This window comes from Cryptococcus neoformans, chromosome 2 (genome assembly GCF_000149245.1).
Source record: "Cryptococcus neoformans var. grubii H99 chromosome 2, complete sequence".
NCBI lineage: Eukaryota > Fungi > Basidiomycota > Tremellomycetes > Tremellales > Cryptococcaceae > Cryptococcus > Cryptococcus neoformans.
The window spans coordinates 1217442-1235839 of NC_026746.1; the positions used below are offsets into that span (position 1 = coordinate 1217442).

The 18398-nt window shown below is 49.0% G+C and overlaps 8 protein-coding genes and 2 non-coding genes; 4 read left to right on the forward strand and 6 right to left on the reverse strand.

The window, feature by feature from the left end:
• Positions 1-2546, reverse strand: part of CNAG_03934 (hypothetical protein) — a gene marked incomplete at its 5' end in the record, with an annotated part of 3102 nt that extends 556 nt beyond the window's left edge. The window contains 2 exons of the mRNA XM_012192169.1: positions 1-1278; positions 1328-2546. The exon at positions 1-1278 is cut by the window's left edge and continues 146 nt beyond it. Of these exons, the coding sequence (XP_012047559.1) occupies positions 1-1278; positions 1328-2546 (2497 nt within the window). The remainder of the gene's footprint in view (positions 1279-1327) is intronic.
• CNAG_03933 (transmembrane protein) overlaps positions 1-2890 on the forward strand; it is a 4094-nt gene extending 1204 nt beyond the window's left edge. The window contains exon 3 of the mRNA XM_012191890.1: positions 1-2890. This exon is cut by the window's left edge and continues 810 nt beyond it. The gene's annotated coding sequence lies outside the window, so the exon portion shown is untranslated.
• On the reverse strand, positions 2749-6193 carry CNAG_03935 (endothelin-converting enzyme). XM_012191891.1 has 11 exons: positions 6064-6193; positions 5704-6008; positions 5353-5652; positions 4975-5302; positions 3789-4924; positions 3727-3739; positions 3497-3676; positions 3310-3440; positions 3241-3256; positions 2919-3193; positions 2749-2871 (listed from the first exon to the last, which is right to left on the reverse strand). The coding sequence occupies exons 1-11, from the start codon at positions 6092-6094 to the stop codon at positions 2833-2835; spliced, it is 2754 nt and encodes a 917-aa protein (XP_012047281.1). The 5' UTR covers positions 6095-6193; the 3' UTR covers positions 2749-2832.
• A 256-nt stretch (positions 6194-6449) lies between these two features.
• Positions 6450-7872, reverse strand: CNAG_03936 (NAD(P)H:quinone oxidoreductase, type IV). XM_012191892.1 has 7 exons: positions 7603-7872; positions 7435-7560; positions 7350-7383; positions 7108-7287; positions 7006-7050; positions 6669-6866; positions 6450-6610 (listed from the first exon to the last, which is right to left on the reverse strand). Coding segments are annotated over exons 1-7 (636 nt in total). The 5' UTR covers positions 7605-7872; the 3' UTR covers positions 6450-6559.
• Positions 7873-7969: 97 nt separating this feature from the next.
• Positions 7970-8888, forward strand: CNAG_03937 (hypothetical protein). XM_012192170.1 has 3 exons: positions 7970-8259; positions 8323-8473; positions 8531-8888. The coding sequence occupies exons 1-3, from the start codon at positions 8128-8130 to the stop codon at positions 8605-8607; spliced, it is 360 nt and encodes a 119-aa protein (XP_012047560.1). The 5' UTR covers positions 7970-8127; the 3' UTR covers positions 8608-8888.
• On the reverse strand, positions 8686-11558 carry CNAG_03938 (pheromone a factor receptor). XM_012192171.1 has 6 exons: positions 10515-11558; positions 10232-10444; positions 10108-10176; positions 9743-10051; positions 9361-9690; positions 8686-9311 (listed from the first exon to the last, which is right to left on the reverse strand). The coding sequence occupies exons 2-6, from the start codon at positions 10383-10385 to the stop codon at positions 8929-8931; spliced, it is 1245 nt and encodes a 414-aa protein (XP_012047561.1). The 5' UTR covers positions 10386-10444; positions 10515-11558; the 3' UTR covers positions 8686-8928.
• A 61-nt stretch (positions 11559-11619) lies between these two features.
• Positions 11620-11966, reverse strand: CNAG_12189. The gene is made up of 2 exons (XR_001045489.1): positions 11859-11966; positions 11620-11796 (listed from the first exon to the last, which is right to left on the reverse strand). It is a non-coding gene; the product is annotated as a hypothetical RNA (non-coding RNA).
• Positions 11666-11993, forward strand: CNAG_12190. The gene has a single exon (XR_001045490.1). It is a non-coding gene; the product is annotated as a hypothetical RNA (non-coding RNA).
• Positions 11994-12802: 809 nt separating this feature from the next.
• Positions 12803-15318, reverse strand: CNAG_03939 (5-aminolevulinic acid synthase). XM_012192172.1 has 4 exons: positions 14809-15318; positions 14554-14723; positions 14357-14503; positions 12803-14309 (listed from the first exon to the last, which is right to left on the reverse strand). Exons 1-4 carry the CDS (start codon positions 15031-15033, stop codon positions 13025-13027), a joined length of 1827 nt encoding a protein of 608 aa, XP_012047562.1. The 5' UTR covers positions 15034-15318; the 3' UTR covers positions 12803-13024.
• Positions 15319-15562: 244 nt separating this feature from the next.
• On the forward strand, positions 15563-18366 carry CNAG_03940 (elongator complex protein 2). XM_012192173.1 has 6 exons: positions 15563-16100; positions 16151-16925; positions 16975-17276; positions 17322-17824; positions 17877-18094; positions 18157-18366. Exons 1-6 carry the CDS (start codon positions 15614-15616, stop codon positions 18269-18271), a joined length of 2400 nt encoding a protein of 799 aa, XP_012047563.1. The 5' UTR covers positions 15563-15613; the 3' UTR covers positions 18272-18366.
• Positions 18367-18398: the final 32 nt, after the last annotated feature.

Here is an 18398-nt window from a genome sequence, read left to right on the forward strand (position 1 = left end):
ACATACCCTTCGGCTCAACCTCTCTTCCTTTTATTTCCGCGATAGCCCGCCGCAACGCCTTCCACCCTCCAAAGAACTCCTCAAGATCAGATGCGTTGAAGATGGTGACAAGGCCAGAGTTGTATTCGTGAGCGCTCTGGAGGTGCAAACGATGTTTATGTTGTCCTTTCTCGGATGTGTCGGAGTAATACATGGTCCAAGACTGGTCAAGTGGGAATGACTGGGGTAATGGGCCCATCCTTGCTTTCTCGGGAGATGTTGGGGGAGAAACTGGCTTTGAGAAGTTGAGGCCAGTATTCATCGAAGAAGATTGAAACACGAGGTTGGAGTGAGGCCTACCCGAATTGAAGGAAGGGATCTCGACCATGTGCTGGTAACCAGGCAAAGGTCGCGACTTCTGCTTTTCAGGAGAAGACTGGACCGAATACGTCTGCCGAGGACGACCTGTGCCCCAAGAGTTATTGCGCCGCAGAGAAGCTGAGGTTAACCGATCTTGTTGATAATCGTTGTACGGAGGAGCTTCAAGCGGCAAGGGAGTAGACATCGTTCTTTCCAAAACAACAGGCCTAGGTGTATTATCATACTTGGATTCCACCCTGACTGGCTGATCTCTTCTTTCCACTAAGAAAATTGGCCTCGTGGGGGAAGAAGGATGATTGCCCTCAGGTTGATTGAAATCTTGAGAAGTGGGTGACGCTATAACAGCGTCAGAATTACGACGAGAGTTTGAAAGCTCGGAAGGAATGCGATAGATAGTGCTCGGCTGCTCTCTGATCATGGGCGAAGTCCTAAGGCTATTCCTATCGGGACCGGTAGACTCAACCTTGGGCGAACCTCGGCTGTCAACTGTTGGATCCTTTGCTTCCCCTGCAGGTCTGGCAGATTGCGATTCTCGAGCTTCGGGGATAGTCTGAAGATCTTTTCGCCTAGACTCCTCCAGCGACTCCTCATCACATTCCTCTATCACAGTCAGACCTTCTTGAGAGGCTGGAGTCTCATCTTCTCGCTTTTGGTCAGTCTGATCGTCCGCGCCCACCACATAAGCTGAGTCGTCGAAAGGAGCAAACGTTCTGATTTTACCGGCGGTAGATCCGAACTTCCTCTTTGAAATCTCATCAGGGGAAGCGGGAACGCTCAAAGGAGTTGTGGGTGTACCGGTTGAATACTCGTATGAAAGATTGGCAGCAAATGCGGCGAGGTCGTCCTCAACAGAGTTTTCAAAGTTGGTGATGGTTATGACGATTTTATTTTTGACCTGTTGCTCAGGTACAAGCTCCTCTGGATTGACTCGTCAGCACAGAGACTTTTATGATGGCCATCAACTCACTCTCAGGCCTCGTGGCCTCATCTTCATTAGTTGGCGGTGGAGTTGGAAGCCTTTCTTCATGAGCGCTTAGGGGAGTTGTAATCTTTTCGTACGTTGTGGCCGATTCGACACTGGGACTGAATAGGGCACCTTCAGCAGCCTCCGAAAAAGTTTCTACCATTCCTTTGATGGCAGGCCACCCAACATCTTCCTTTACCGCCATCTGGAGCACGCCTTCTTCTTCATCCTGTCCTAATGGCTCTTCCTGGTACGCAGAAGCAGCTTGCTTCTCCTTCTTCTTTTCTTTCTCTCTTTCCTTCTTCTTGGCATTCTTCTTTTTCTTTCTTTCGCTTATCACACCGTTTTCAGATTTCAGGTCTCCTCCAAATTCAAGGTGAAATAAAGAGGTGGGCGTTTTGTCTGACGTTGTCTCTCCTTCCACACCTCTTGGTGTGAGTATTCCCCTAGATTCATAAGAGGCATGCAGACGGTCCGAAGGGTTTCGTTGCCTTGGGACAACTTCCAATCCAGACATCTCCTCCGAAGAAGGCGGTAGAGGCCCATGACGGACATGAAGATGATGGTTCTGGCCGTAATCGTCTAGTATAATGCCCCCTGGTCTCAGGACAGCTGAGTCATATTGGTTCTTCATTGTCTTCTGCCCATTTGCTTTCATTTTTTCTTCGTGCAGTTTGATTCGAGCCTTGTACTCATCCATGAGCATATTCTCTACATCTTCCGAGCTGATGCCCTTATTGAATATGCTAGAAGGGTCGAATGGGACAGGGCTGGGTTCGAACAGGTTGACGACATTATCGATTTCCTTGGGTGACTTTGAGGAGCTGACGAAGTTGCGCGACTGAAGCGGGGTTTGGGTGGTCTCCGACAATGAACTGTCTTGGTGCGGTTGAGTGTGAGTAAAAGAAAGAGCTGGGAGGGCGGAAGAAGCGATTGAAGGGGGGGTACCAGGTTCGGCGGGGGTGAGCTGCAATGAGGGCTGGGAGTGAGAGCGCATAGCATGCTTATCATGTTCGACCCGATGGCCTTGATCTCGGACAGGAGTCAACTCAAGAGGCTGCACTGTCTGAGCAGGCTCAGCCGAAGGAGTGGCGAGTGTATTTGGAGGGATATTTGGAGTTAGAGTGGGGTCGTTTTCGAGGACAGGAGATTCCGATGATGGCTGACGAGACTTCCTTTGCGTCTTCTTATTCTTTGCGGAACCCCTCCTCTTGAGGGGCATAATGGCGATACTTATAGGGATGAAAATATCAAATGGGATGGAAAGAAGGAAGAAGGAAGAAGAATGAAAGTTATGGAAAGCCACGGTAGGGTTTTATCCTGTCACAAAGGAAGATGACTTCACCTGATGGTACCAAAATCAAACGCGCTAGTGGTGAAGCGGTGGTCAGTGCGCCATGATCAGCCTTCGGTCTAGATGTAAGCGGTGAGCTTAGCAATATATATAGGTCTTCTGGTATACTCGATACATTCAAATGGAACTCGTTAATTTACTATGTTATCCGTTCTTACCATAGCTCGCACTGTTCCTCCTTAGGAGGGTTCATCTGTGCTCCGTAAGCGCCGGTCCGTTATGATATATGGAAGTACTTACACGACTGCCTGTTTTGCAACCCCAAGCCTGATGGAACGCCTCCAAGTTCCTCAACGTACCCATAACCCTCCAATAAGGAGGAGAATGAGGATCGGTTCTAATCCTTGAGACGGCGGTGGCAGGTCGAATAAGTTGAGCCCAGACACGCGCAAACGCGAGGAAGAAGAGCTGGTCATCGGAGTAATCAAGACCGGGGAGCCGTTCAGATGAGGGGCCGTCAGAGACAGAGGTCTTCCATGCAGCGTAAGCCTGCGCAAGACCAGAGTCGGCAATGTCTATAGGCACATTAGCTTAATATTGAGTGGGTAGAATTGCGACGTACCCTCTCCGTTGGTGAGCTACAGGATACTATGGGTCAGTAAACGGCGTCTCCCCTGTTCAAACCACTCACATTGCCGTTCACAAACACCTTGTTACCCTCGGCATCATATACCCAGTACTTGGAGTACTGCCTGGCAACACATTGTGCACGCTTTTCAAAGTCCTCTACAGTCTTTTTAGTCCACCAGTCCCTCAATCGTCCTGCCCATGCTCATCAGCATCCATATCCATACCCATGGGCAAAAGATTGGACTAACCTTTCTCATCGTACTGAGATCCGGAGTTGTCAAAGGCATGAGTCAGCTCATGAGCAGCAACAGCTCCAAAAGCGCCGTATCGCAAGTGTGCAGGCCAAGAAAGAGAGTAGAAGGGGGGTTGAAGAATACCGGCCGGGAAAACAATTTCACCATCAGGAGGGGAGTAATAGGCGTTGACGGCTAGAAGCGGAAATCAGTTGGTACCACGAAAATGTGCAGTCAGGACTTACTCTGAGGGTACATCTACATTATTCATTAGCAATGGTCTTCAATAGCTAAACCAAAAACCCACCTCCCAAGAGTCTCTACTCCTTCTCTTACCCAAGCCCAACCAAACTCTAGACTCTTCCACCAAGGTAGACCGGAGCACATTGCCGAAGAAGTCCTCCTTATCTATGCTTACCCTAGCATACCAAGCCTCCAAGCTCTCAGGCTTGGTAGTGTCTGGCAAGAGAGGGTATCCAACCTTGGGGATGATAGCCTCCGCCTTCTTCTGCGCAGCAGCGGCAGACTCCTTGTCCATCCATGAGATGTGAGGAAGTTTTTCGTGGAAGGCAGAAACAATGGATCGGATGATGCGCTCACCCTCAGATTTGGCCTCAGGTGAGAAGGCTTCGCGGACAAATTCACGACCGGCAATGAAACCAACGATATCGTCAACCCAGGCCAAGCAAACATCCTGTCGGTTCTCTTCAGTACCTGGCTTAATACCCTTCAGAACCTCTTGCAGCCTTCTGACACTCTTCTTTACCTCAGTCTTGGGTCCAAGAGCGTCCGCGTAAGTCAAGGCAAGACGAGTGACAAAGTAACCAGACAGAACCTCGTCGGGCGTTTGTTCAACCAAGTTCGTGACAGCCTTGAGATACGGAGGGTATGTCACAGTAATGTTCTCAGGGAAAGTCCTGGGAGCAAAGGCAGAGAGATATGCGGGGATATCAAGGAAGGGGAGCGCATCGGAAACAGCAGATGTAGAGTAGGGATTATAAGCGTAGTGAGGATTGAACAGGTATTCAGGGTCCGCGCCGGCCTTGACGAGATCTTTTTCAAATTTCAATACCTGACTGGCGAGCTTATCCATCCTCTTGTCGACGGGCTCCTGGGAAGGAGGGCGACGGCGGTCGTCACCTTCATCATCGTCGCCCTTCCCTGGCCAGGGCCAAGGCCATGCCTCATCGCGAATCAACTCTTCTTCCAGAGCGACAAGATCTTCCACCCATCCACGCTTCTCCATTTCGGCAGAAGTGTGCTGGGCTAGCTCGATGAGGATATCGTGGATGACAGAGTGATACAGGTCAAGAATAGGAGCTTCGTCATAGTACTCCTTCGAAGGAAGACCGCCTGCGGCCTGGTAGAGCCAAAGACTTTGGATTTGAGAGTCTTCACCTCCAGCATCACCCTCAATCGCAAAGTTGATTAGGCCTTGAACACCTGTGATAGTGTCAGAATCGAGAGATCTGTGATAAAAAAAAAATACTTACCTCGAGAATGGAGCCAGGCAAGTGTCTTGGTAAGCTTGTGTCTCCTCTCCGCATCGACCTCGTTAAGAGTGACTTCGAATTCCACTTTCTCTTTCTCAGCACCAGGGGTTAAGGTAACCTTCTTGTTGCCTTTGATTTCTTCACCCTTTGCAGCGGCAGCAATAAGCTCGTCTGGTAGTTTGTAATTTTCGTTGTAGGCACCTTTGTAAGACTCGGCGTTTGCGAGGGCATTATCGACTTGAGAAGAGACATCGAACCCGCCAAAAATATCAAGAACATGCTCGACAAGGTCGATGAGGGGTTTCTCGCCAATGTCATTGAGAGTGTCCTGAGTACATATCAGATATGACGCAGGCTGGATCCAATAACAATACGTACAATGTCCATGCAGCTGGTGTAAACAGCCTTGAGCTTGGCGAGATTCCTCTCATCGACAGTAGCATCATTCCCAGGCTTCTCATCCGGAATAGAGCCGAGCACTTTGAGGATCAACTTTTTATTGTTGTCCGAAACTTCGTTAAAGGCGCCGTACAAGCCTCGATCCTCAGGAATAGAGTTGGATTCCTGCCAGCCACCAACGGCAAACTGGTAGAAATCGTCGCAAGGATCTGCAGAAGTGTTGAGGGCCGAAAGGATAGAAGCAGCAAGTTTAACACATTCGGGGGTGAGGCAGATGGACTATGAGAAGTCAGTATCGGCGCATAGGATGCTGGACACTGGGAATCTTACAGGTGCAGGAGTCCCCGTAGGCTGACCAATATGAGTAGTAGTCGCCGTAGCAGTCTCAGTTTGGGTATCAGTCTTGGTTTCGGTCACCGTTCCCCAGCCGGGGCCACCGCCGCCACCGCTGTTGTGCTTGCCCTTCTCCTTCTTGAAAGAGGCTTCAGCACCAGCAAAGAGACCAATGAAGAGACTGGCCAAAAGTAAGAAAAGGACAGCAATAGACGCAAGGGCCTTTTCTCTGGTTGTTTTGGGGCGAGAAAAGGCTGAAGCTGTTGTTGCGTGGGTTTGAGAATTGAGGAGAGGGGCGCTCTCTAGCAGGGGACGTCAGACAGTCACGGGTCTCAGAGGGAAATCTGGTTGACAGACCTTCGTCAGTGGAAGCCCGTGGCTCTGCCATAATGGTAGACAAGCGAGCAGCTTATACAAAAGTGTATGAACGGAACTGAAGTTGTAAACGAATGAAAAATCAAGCGACGACGAAGCTGAGCGAGTGACGACTGAGAGGCGGGCGACATTGCGTCAGTCACGTCTGATAATAACGCGTCGTCCCCCGGTCAGGTTCCGATGGAGGCTTCTTGTAGCACCGAGTTTACTGACCACTATGTTTGTATGCATACAACATTTCGCCGAAACCATTTCTATTCGCAAGCCAAAGACACTGGAAATGCTTACCAACGAAACACATGAATATCAATTATTAAACAGTACGAGTATAGCAGTATGCCATTCGATGATGCCTTCAGTAGACAACGGAGATGTTGCACCACTCCACTTATGGTTATTCACCTCATTTCGTATCAACGCTGCATTCATAAATGCATGTTATTTTCATACTTCTTTACACAGTTCTAAAGTCAACTATTTAAGCAACGGCCTTGCCCCTGACATAGGTGCCAACAAAGTCGGCAAAGTACTATGATATCATGTCAGTTTTCATATCTAGTCTTCCTTCACACTGTGACGCTACACACCTTGCCCTGGTGGGCGGCGATTCTGAGGTCCTTAGCAGTGGGCTGCAAGTGGCCGTCCGAGGCAGCCACTGTAGAGCTTCCATACGGAGACCCGCCGGAAACCTCGTCAATGTTACCAACAGAGGGCTCAGAGTAGCCAATGGGGACATATACGAGGCCCTGGTGAGCGAAGAAGGGGAAGCTGGAGATGGCAGTGGACTGTAATCAAGCGAAGTTAGCGACATGCGCCCAGACATAAATGATGTGCAAAGAGAGCGATTGAGGCAAATTGAAAGAGAATATGGGTATAGAGGTGTTAAAGGACAAAGAGAATGATAGAAAGAAAAAAACCACATACTTCGTGACCAGAATGCTGACCGGCAGCAGAGGTGAAGAGGGAAACCTATGCAAGCGTATCAACTTTGTGCGCCGCAACTGCTTTTATGGCTGGTTAACTGACAAATTTGCCAACCAGGGCGCCCTTGGCCCAGAGACCACCGGTTTGGTCGAAGAACGCAGAGACCTGAGCGGGGAGCCGGCCGTACCGAGTAGGGGCACCAAAGATGATACCGTCGGCCTCAACAAGGTCGTTGGGGGTAATGATAGGGTACTTGGGCTTCAAAGAAGAGCCAGCGTACATCTATGAAGACGCCGTCAGTACGACGTACACAAAGTGAATGACAGGCATGTCATTGAACGGACCTTTTCAAGGACTTCAGCAGAGAGGGTCTCTTGGCTAAAACACTGTTAGTTTGAGTTGTCCCATCAGCAGAGCCTGAATACTCACATGAAATAAGGCTTAACGATAGCGCCAGTAGATTCGACACCCTTGATGACCTCCTCAGCCAGAGTAGAGATGTGCCCGTAGGTAGAGTAGAAGGCAACAATGATGACAGGCTTCTTGACGTCAGACCTGAAGAAGTGTCAGCTTACAAAAGCCAAACTCGTTTCTTACATTATGTATGGCTTAGATGCGATTAGTGACGGATAGAAACTAGTGACGAGTTGGGATGGGACAACGGAAAGTGAAGTCTGACTAGGATTGTTTATATATACTGCGTGCGTGGGGATGGACTAACGTCGGCGCACACTCATCGGAAGAAGAGCGTGGGTATCGATAACCCGATATGGTAATTTTGTCTTTGGTCTTTCAGGGGCAAAAACGCGTCCATCGCCTGGGGGTTCTCCACCCTTGAGAGTTCTCGCGTAAGGCAAGGGAAAGCTGACCAAGCAAGAAGAAGATGGCTGCCTAACAAGACAAAAATAACAAATTAATAAGTTGATTAGGCAGGCCACTACTGGCTTTTCATCGGTGTCCAGATCTCCAAGCTGCCGCCGGAAGCCCCCATACGTCATTCGGCAACTTCTTCCATGTAGTGCTCACCATCTACGTTCGTTCGCTCTTAGTCCCAAAGAAGTGGCACTTACATCTATATTTGCAACTGCAACTTTCAACAAGCCATCCTTGACGTGATTCGCAATGGGTTTCTTCGATTTTTTCACGTCCTCATCTGTTGTCCCTGTCAACAACGACATTCCCAAACCACGTTCCGACGCGTCAGTCAATGCCCCTCCACCAGACCAGCATAAGACTGTTGCACAGTTCATCCAGGTCAGTATCTATCTATGGTTATTGCTAGATATATATCTAACTGGATGAAATGTCGCAATGTAGGAGGCTCCCGCTGCCAAGTACTTTTTTGACTCAAGAAGGAATGAGGATCAAGCAGACACCGAGCTTTGCCGATTAACACCTAACGGAGGAAAAAGCTGCGTCAAGGTTGCTATGCATAGCGCTGCTCTTTTTAAGAGTATGCAGGCTCTCGGTGCGTTGAAACAATTTACTTTCAATTTTGCTAGTCTTCAAACTTATTGGTTCATAGGATTCTACTGTGCTCTGCCGGCTGAACCGACACGGACGCACATGGAGTGCAACCGCCTTCCTGGCAGCAGTAGATAAGGAAAGGGGCCTTACGATGACAATCTTATGATGAAGACAGATACAAATTGTTTGCCATTGAAAGAGGCCAATAGCATTAAGGGGAAAACATGTAAACATACATCATTATCGCTCGAGATGGGATGACAAATATTCCAAAGATCGACACTACTAATCACTCTATTGTCATGTCCGGGACCGTTGACATATTTCGCATAAAGGGCAGGGTACACATGCAAGATAAAAAAAGTATAACTGACAACCAAAAATCTATTGGCGAGGATTATAATGCACAAAAGTCCACAGAAGTTACCTACAGGTCGGTCCCAACAAATGGACATTTTAAACCATTGATGAGCTAGTCTTCTCTTCAGCCGCCATGGATGGTAAATACAACGCATCCGCTGTTTCCTCTTCATACTTGCTCTCTTGCGTTGTCACGCTAGGCGCAAGCCCAACCCTGTTCAAACCCCTGCTGATGGCCCAGTGACCATTTTTGCCCAACGCTGGTGCATGGAGCATCTCTTCCAAAGAAATATCCATGTCTTTAGGGGTCGTGGGAGAGATAGGGCCAGTGGTAGCAGAGGAATAGGTACCAGTGGCGTTGGAGCGCGACATGCCAGTGTCGACGGAACCCAACTTGTGAATACGGGAGGTACGGGATTCGGGTATGCAGGGGAAAATTTTGCGGACTACATTGGAGTAGAAGCGTTTGGTCTCGGTGCCTATCTCTCATAAGTCGACACTCGTTTGGTGGGTAAGGGATAGACTCACTAGTGGCGAAGCACATGAAAAAAACATAGCTGCAGGCAACCACGGTGAAAAAAGAAAGATGCAATGTCAACCTCCCGCTAGTCGTTGTAGATGACCATTCGATACTCTCAATTTTGGTCAAGTTATGGAAAGGGGCACCCCTATGACCCATGGGTTGAGGTCCGTTCTGGAAAGACATGAGGTTGAAAATGGCCCGAAGACCGCAAGTGCCCACTTCAGATATGGTGAGGAACATGAGACGGTAAAACTGGTCTCGATTGACTGAGGCATCAGAAGCAATAAGTGAGAGCATCTGTTGTCTACGAAGGTAGATGTTAACAAGAGCCATGACTAAATATTTGTGAGCCACATTTCACAAATCTCACGAGCGGAGACTGCTCACTGGTGTATACAACCACAGTAACGGCAATCAAGATAGGGACGATAGCCATCCAGATAACACCCCAAGCGTTCCAGTACGTTGCAGCTTGAGGTCCCAACCGCTCTACAATGTAGAATCTTCTGTCCATATTACTCAAGTGTATCAGATAACCAACGACGGGAGCGCCGATGGTGACTGAGATATCGAAAATGCGGTGGCGCTTGCGAGCGGAAGAATCATATAGGGGGGAATGGGGCCGCAAAGATGTAAAGGATTCGAGCTGTTTAGCGAGGACGAGATGGGCAGTTGGAAGAGCATAATTGTACGTCACTGAGTATATTCAGTGATGCCATAAGCACAAGTAGGAAAGGAAGGATAGAACCTACCTATGATTAGAGTACTAATATCGCCCCACCAGTTCGCTCTCGGCGCAGAGCTATCAACCCATACAATACCTGTAAATGAACTTATGGTTAGCTATGATCACCGCCCCTTCACGATACCACTTACAATTGACAATGTGCACAATGTTCAGCAAGGTCATCCAAAAGATCATAGACAACGTCGCAATGTTACCTGTACGCAAATGCCATGGTAACGGGTAAAGAGCCAAAACCAAAGCGATGACAGATGGGACGAGATACTCAGGATGAGCGAATGCCATTATGGTTTTGTCAACTGAATTTGTAACGGTCCTCTCTCTTGTCTATTGCTGATATTGACCTAAATCGGAAGCCTAAGAGTTAGAGTCCTGTAGAAAGATAGGGAAAGAGGATATAGAGAGGTCGATCACCTTAAATATCTTTCCCAGATCACGGCCAAGGCTTGCTCGTGAGATGGAAGGGTGCCTTGAACGGGTGATGATCCCTTCGTGATTTCACGGTCTTTTGCCCATCCATCAGACGAGAGATAAGTTGAAGGCTCTTGGAGCCTCTCTGTCTAGCCTTTCCATCTTGGACAAAATAAACAGAAAAGAGCTAGAAGCTGACCCCCTTTCTGTGTATGTGTTTGTTTGTGTAAACTGACTTGTCTCAAAAGTAATTTGCGAAAGGCGATCAGCAATTGATCACTCGACAGTAGAGCAAGGTCGCCTGGCTCTTGAGAAGGCATAATCTGTAGCGTTAGTACGAAGCCCGCAAGTGCGTAATGAATGTCTTGTGTGAAGCAGATCGAGGTATAACGTGTCCAGATGGTGAAGGTGTGGGAAAGAGCACACGACGAGTATGTTTACATACAGCTGATAAGGGTATAGATACAAGACGGGTTAATCAGGTTGTGTGTGTATATTTTCTCAGCATTGTGGCCGTGTGTTGGATACACACGGAACATGGAATTAGACGTGGAACCAGTTGATCTTGGAATCCGAAGGGTGCCAGCACTTGATAAAAGTCTGGACCCCTTTGTTGTTTGTGGATGGGCTGCATGGTGTTGACGGTGAACAAAGAGAAGCAATTCTGGTGGGGTGCAAAGGACCAGTGGTGCCGAATGAGGAGAAGTCCAGTTTCCGAATGGTGGCTCTGATGGTGACAAAGTGCGGCTGCATCAGCATAGTTCAAGTCCCAAGCCATCAGCGGAAGAAGAGGACGGATAGAGGACGAGCTGGACGCCCGAGCATCGTTGCCGGCGCAGACCCTTCTCAGGCCGCAGCCAATTGGCCATCTTTCAGCAATGGCTGCTGCATTTGCTGAGGGTCAATAACAGGAGAGATGAGTAGAAGCTGACGTATGCAGCCCGCCGTAGACTATAATGAGGCAGACGGGAGAGTGCTGTAATGAGAGGAGACAGACTGCTGAATGCTGATCGGGAAAGAAGGCTTTATGGAGGAGATCGAATGCGGTGAACATCATGAGAGAAAAAAACAATCAGCGAATGCATTTTGACCCGAAACATCCGTGCGGTGCTTGGTGTGTTCCTAATTTCTTCGCCTTCGACGAATCCTCTCGTCTCTTCCTTATTTCTCCTTCCTCCTTAATCCCTTGACTCTTCGCTCTGAACCATGAACTTATTGCCCTCACCCATCAACCCCAATTCCCATCTCCTGCTTTGCCGTAAAATCATGGACGCGAGAAAAAGGGCTTGGGAGATGATCCGAATCCCGAATCAATGAGTAGAAACCGAAGGTCAGAAAATGATTTACCTGATGCCCCTCTTTGGTGCCATCAATCAGCAAACGCTCAAAGGCCAACATCCACTGGATTGTGTATATGAGCCAGGAAAGTGGTAACCGATAGAACATGCTTCATGCGAAATGACAATCAGGTTTTGAAGTCATGAATGAACAAGATGAAAAGGTTTGCACCAATACATGATGGCTATTTTTGGAGCACAAATGATTCCTTCATGTTGCAAGATCGCCTATGATCATGCAGTATTGCTGTTATCTCTCGCACTGAGGAAAGGTTACGAGACAGGCACGTGGCATGTGTTTAATGGCATGTGGTGTGCATTCTGCTTGACATGTTCTCATCAGTCTTCGAGTTATGTATCGTGATTAGGAGGGTATGTACGCTGATATCATATCAGATATTAACACAGCAACCCCTTTTTATACTTTATCAGTATACCTCCTAAATGGCAGTAGCCATATAATTTAGTCTGCTGGGGGTTTGAGCAATTGTTGATACCGAAAAGATACTGTTACAGGCCGTGGGTTTTGAAGTAGTACTGCTACGATACTACGGTTACCCTGAGATAATCTTAGTCAGATTATTATCCGTCGCTCTACTCAGGTAACCAGATGATGCCAAATGGTGATGGGTGTGATGTGTAATGCCTGATGGTCATCTCGCAGCGCACAAGTACTGATGATACCCAAGCGCAAGGGCATTTCTTGGGGCCAGATGTTTCAGCCACCATTATCATCATCAATTCCTCATTCCCAGACGTGTGAAAGAAAAGGATGCTAGAAAACTTTGAGATGGCTCATTTGTTAGATTGAGGGGCTGCTGATCGCTTCCGGAGTGATGGCATGACAGTAATTGTGGATGTACATCATCCTCTGGAATGTTAGAACGATTGATGGCCGCAATAATGGAACACCAGGTGTATGACTCATTATCTATTATATCTGCGATGATAAGAGAATATCTAGCTGTTTTCTTACCTAAAACCCTCGTTGACACGACATCACGCCGTACTAGTTCGTTCATTTCAAAGTTTTGCAAATAGTGCTTGTAGTGTCTGACAGAATGCACGGTTCAAACAGTTGCAGCGGGATGATGTGAATCCAGCAAGTAATTCATCAAAACAAAGATTACTGCTAGATACAAACAGATCAAAAGGTCAAATTAACAAGCTTTGCACTTAAAGAGAAGCAACATTCAAGGCAGGACCCGCATCGGCGCCAAGAAGGTGGGTCAACTTCTTCTGAGCGACCTCGACGGCCTCATCCCTGACGACGCTCTTAGCACCTTGTTGAAGAGCAACAGGGGCAGAACCATCGATCAAGCCGAGCTGCTTGTCAGACCAGACGGGCTCAATCGCGGAAGCGTTGGGCATTCCGACACCAGCGCGACCGCCAGCGGCCTTCCATTCCCTAATACGCTTCAAACCAAGAGTGTTGAAAACGTTGTCGATAGAAGAGACGAGGTGAGCAATCTGCTCGGTAGTGTGACCGGGAGTGGGGGTGATACGCAAGCGCTCCTCACCAACAGGGACAGTAGGGTAGTTGATGGACTGAACGTAGATCTTGTGTTTGGCGAGGAGCATGTCGGAAGCCTCCTTGGCGAGGGCGGCATCACCGACAAGCACAGGGATGATGTGAGAGGGGTTGGGCACGACAGGGATGTCAAGTTGGTTAAATTGACGCTTGACCTCACGGGTGTTGAGCTGCTGGAGACGTCGGTCTCCCATGAACTCTCGCTGGTAAGCGATGGACGCTTGGGCACCGGCGACGATGGCAGGAGGAAGAGAAGTGGTGAAGATGAAGCCAGGGGCGTAAGACCGAACAACATCGACAAAGTCGGCAGAACCGGCAATGTAACCACCAACAACACCGTAGGCTTTACCAAGAGTAGCAGTGATGATATCGATTCGGTCCATAACACTGCCCTTCACAGGCTCAGAGGAGTGACGGGTGGCGTGGTGAGCCTCAAAGTCAAGGTGCTCAGCAACACCAGCACCGTTGGGACCGTACATGCCGATGGCATGCACTTCATCAAGGAATGTGAGGGCACCGTATTTGTCTGCAAGATCACAGATAGCTTCGATGGGAGCGACACTACCGCACATGGAGTAAACACTCTCGAAAGCAATGATCTTGGGAACCCCTTTGGGTACAGTCTTGAGCTTGGCTTCAAGGTCGGCTAGGTCATTGTGCTTCCAGATGACCTTTTTAGCGCCAGAGTGGCGGATACCTTGAATCATAGAAGCGTGGTTGCTAGCGTCGGAGAAGATGACACAGCCGGGAAGTTTGGCACCGATGGTGGCAAGGCAGGCATCATTGGCGACATAGCAAGATGAAAAGACGAGGGCGGCTTCCTTTCGATGGAGAGAAGCTATCTCGTCTTCAAGGGCAAGATGAAGGGCACCGTTACCGGCAATGTTCCTTGTACCACCAGCGCCGGAGCCATAACGGTCGAGAGTACGTCTGTGGAAAGTTAGGGCGATATTTCAGTGATATCGAAAAGTACTCACTTCATAGTCCCAACAACGACGGGGTTTCTACTCATACCCAAATAATCATTCGCACACCAAACATCTACCTCGTCCTTGGTGTTTGCAGTGTGAGCAACCGGGAACTTGGCAGCAAGCCGATTGATGTTGTTGAAGTAGCGATAGGACCTGATGAGAGTTAGAAAAATACCCTGTAATCTTTCGGATAATGCACTCACTTGTCCTTATGCTTTTTCTCCAACTCAGTTTCGTAAAACTCTTGATAGTTGAAAGTGCCAGCAGCAGCAGCCTTGCGATGAGCATCAACGGCGACATCGCGGGCAGCCTTGGCGTGAGGGCACGTGGCAGCCGCACCAGTGGCGGTGGAATCGATAGTGACATTCTTGTTCTAATGAAGATAATAAAGTTATGAGCCGACTGAGTTACGGGCTCATCCGCGCGCCAGCAGCGCGGGTTGAAGAAAAAAAGCTCACCTGGTGCAACTTCTGAACCTCCTTGGCACCGGCAACGCTGGCATAGGTTCTGGCGGCAGAGATGGAAGCAAGCTTCGGGCCCATCATAGGGCAGGTCATGGCGGTAGCGGTGAGAGCAGAGACACTGCTGTTGGCGGTGTTTGCCATAGCTCGGAGCGAGGATGGGGTGGAGTGGCCCAAAAAGGGGCAAACGCCGGAAAATCGTAAAAGCGAGGTAACTTGCATCTTGAAGTGGTGCTGTGGTGCGTTGAAAACAAGGAGATGAGGGTGTTAAATGGATAAGAGAAGACGAAGAAGTTCGAGTAGAAAAAGAGGAGGAAAAAGAAGCGAGCGATTCGGATTCCAGTCGTACGTACTCGCCAGATTTAGCTGCTCCAATCACCGGCCGTTTAAAGAGCAGGGATTTGTCTGTATTCGGATACGTGTCTACGCAATTTGGCGAGGGTGTTTTCAGCACGTTACATGGCATCGCACCGCATTCGGAATGCACCATCCTTCAGTGGGATCTGCATGCATGCTTCTCTCGTACACACGGACGATGCATCCGTCTTCCGCCATCCTTGCAGATCACCCTCGTCTCTCGCATCTCACGCCCGCTATTATATTACTCGTCGGTTCCTAAATGGGGCAACCAGGGCCGCGCCAAACTCCATTGTGGCACCTTTGGTCGCGTCACGTGACTCGAGATTTTGTTGACGAGCAGCGGTTTGTCCACCGCGCGAATCAAGAAGCCGATAATGCTCGACGACATTCAGAAAAAGTCGTGGCCCGGATAACGTCTCCACAGGATCAGCAAAGCAGCAAGATGAGAATCACCTCGGAGTATATCTCAATTGGCGCAAATCGTTCTTCCTCTTGCGCTGCTTGCTCCTCATCGGGTTTGCTCTTCTTCGGTGCCGGCAAGTTCATCGCACTTTGGGATTCATCGTCAGATCGAGGCGTCCATGCAACACTCCGAGGACACAAAGGCCAGGTCACAACAGTCAAACTTCTTCCGGATGGGAGACTCGTCAGCGGCGATAACATTGGTGAAATAAGAATATGGAATTCTGTAAGGGGTGAAGATGAGTGGGAATGTGTGATGAGCTGGGAAGCCCACAGAGGAGGGTCCATCTCTGCTATCGGTGTCCTTGCTTCGACAGGGAACCTAGATGACATGGTCCTCACTGGCGGATCGGACAGTCTGATCAAAAGGTGGAAAATAGCGGATAAGCCAGAGGAGGTTCAGAAAATCGATCTGAAAGGCAAGCTGCCATTGGATTTGGAAGTCGGCTACTTGCCTGGATCTGAAGGTACGTAAGAAAACGGAACCCGAGATGGATAGTAATCTGACTCATTATAGCCCCCATACTCGCCGTAGGCTGTACTGACCGCCGTATCCAAATATGGACCGTTCGAGACGGCTCATTTACCCGCGCTCTTTCTCTAGAAGGCCATGAAGACTGGGTCCGTTGTCTCTCCTTCACACCCTACCCTTCCGCATCCTCTTCCTCCCAGGATTTACTTTTGGCTTCTGGGTCTCAAGATAACTTTATCCGATTATGGCGTGTCTCGTCCATCGAGCAAGAAGTTGCTAGTCCAAGTACAGGAGACGAGGGTCTTGAGATGCTTGACGAGTTTGAAAAGCGGCTTGCGGGCGAGGCTGGCGGAAACGTGCAAATATCAACCAAGGCTCACATCCTCGGTGTTCAAGATGGAGAAAACACTTTACGGTTCAACATCACCCTTGAAGCTTTGCTCGTTGGTCATGAGTCTGGTCTCACCAATGTCCATTGGTCCCCTGTTCCCACATCATCTTCTCCCACGCCCCTCCTTCTCTCTACCGCCTCCGATAACTCTCTCATAGTTTGGAGCCCCTCAAGTACGTCAACTTCTACAGACGGCATCTGGGTACCTACGAACCGGTTTGGTGCTATCGGTGGTAGGGGTCTGTCTTTTTATGGCGCGATCTGGGGCAAGGACGGCAAAAGTGTCATGGCCAGTGGGTGGAATGGAGGTTGGGAAAAGTGGGTTGAGTCAGAACAAGGATGGGATGTCCAAAGAGGTTTGACCGGTCATCATGGCGATGTCCAGACTGTTTGTTGGGATCCCAGAGGAGAGTACCTCTTATCTGTTGCGTACGTCGAATTGTCAGATTGTCTGTCATATACTAAACGTCCATGGCAGCTCCGATCAAACAGCACGTATCCATGCTGAATGCAATCTGCCCTCCATTTCCACGCCTATTTGGGCCGAAATCGCTCGCCCTCAAATCCACGGTTACGATATGACAGATGCCTCATTCATCTCCCCTCTTCGTTTTGTCAGCGGTGCAGATGAAAAGGTTGCTCGAGTGTTTGATGCGCCTCAAGGTTTCGTGGAATCTTTAAGGTCTTTGGGTATCAGTAAGAGGGAAGCAGAGGAGGAAAGCAGACCAAAGGGAGCCACCGTCCCGCCTCTGGGGCTGTCAAACCGAGCGTTGCAGAAAGGTTCGTACTTGATGCCTCCCGAAAGTGGTACTGACATGGATATAGCACCTGTCGCCGGAGATGCTGTCGAAAAGCAAGGTCAAAATGAGGCCATTATTTCCATCTCTCATACTTTCACGTCTCTCCCTACGGAAGAAGAACTCGCTACCTCAACTCTCTGGCCCGAGGTCGAAAAAGTCTATGGCCACGGTTATGAACTCGTCTGTGCAGCTGCTTCCCATGCCGGAGATCTTATTGCGACGGCATCCAAGGCTACTAATGCCGAGCACGCTGTGATCCGAGTAGTGTCAGCCTCCAAGTGGGAACTAGTTGGTGAACCTCTTGGGGGTCACTCTTTGACAATCACGAGCGTTTCTTTCAGTAGGGATGACAATAGAATTTTGAGCTGTTCTAGAGATCGAGGATGGAGAGTGTTTGAGAGAAAAGTGGATGGGGAAGGTTATGTCCCTCTTGCGGGAGAAGAAAAGGCTCACGCCAGGATGGTCTTGGACGCATGCTGGGCGGACGAGAGAAATGACATGTTCGCGACCGCATCCAGGGATAAGACCGTACGTTTCACGCTTGTTTTGGAGCTTGACAATGGCTAATTCATTTCCTCAGGTTAAAATTTGGATTCCAGCAGTAGAAGATGGCTCTCAATGGGCTGCAGCTGAAACAATCAAATTAACCGTAGCTTCTACAGCGGTCGCCATGATTAATAACGGCTCTGACGGATATCTCTTGGCTGTTGGAAAAGAGAGCGGCTCTATAGAAGTCTTTGCTGTTGCTGTGAACGCGGATGGGGTGAAGAGCGACCTACTCTTTACTTTTGATCCTCGGTGAGTAACCGAAAACCGTGTTTGCATTCTTGAGTTGCACTCTCGAGCTGACCTCTTTGTAGAGTATCACATGTGAGCGCAGTGAACAAACTTGCTTGGAGGAATGTCGGGGGTGTTTTGAGCTTGGCGAGTTGCAGTGATGATCGAAGTGTCCGCGTATACAAGGTTGAGTTATAAAGCATATCAATTTCCGGAGATGTGAGGGAAGAGCAAGGTCGGCTAATACTCTGTGCCATATGGAAATACCATGCATCTTGATAATACCGATCCTAATAACCATGCAGGCAGGCAAATGTAACGAAAA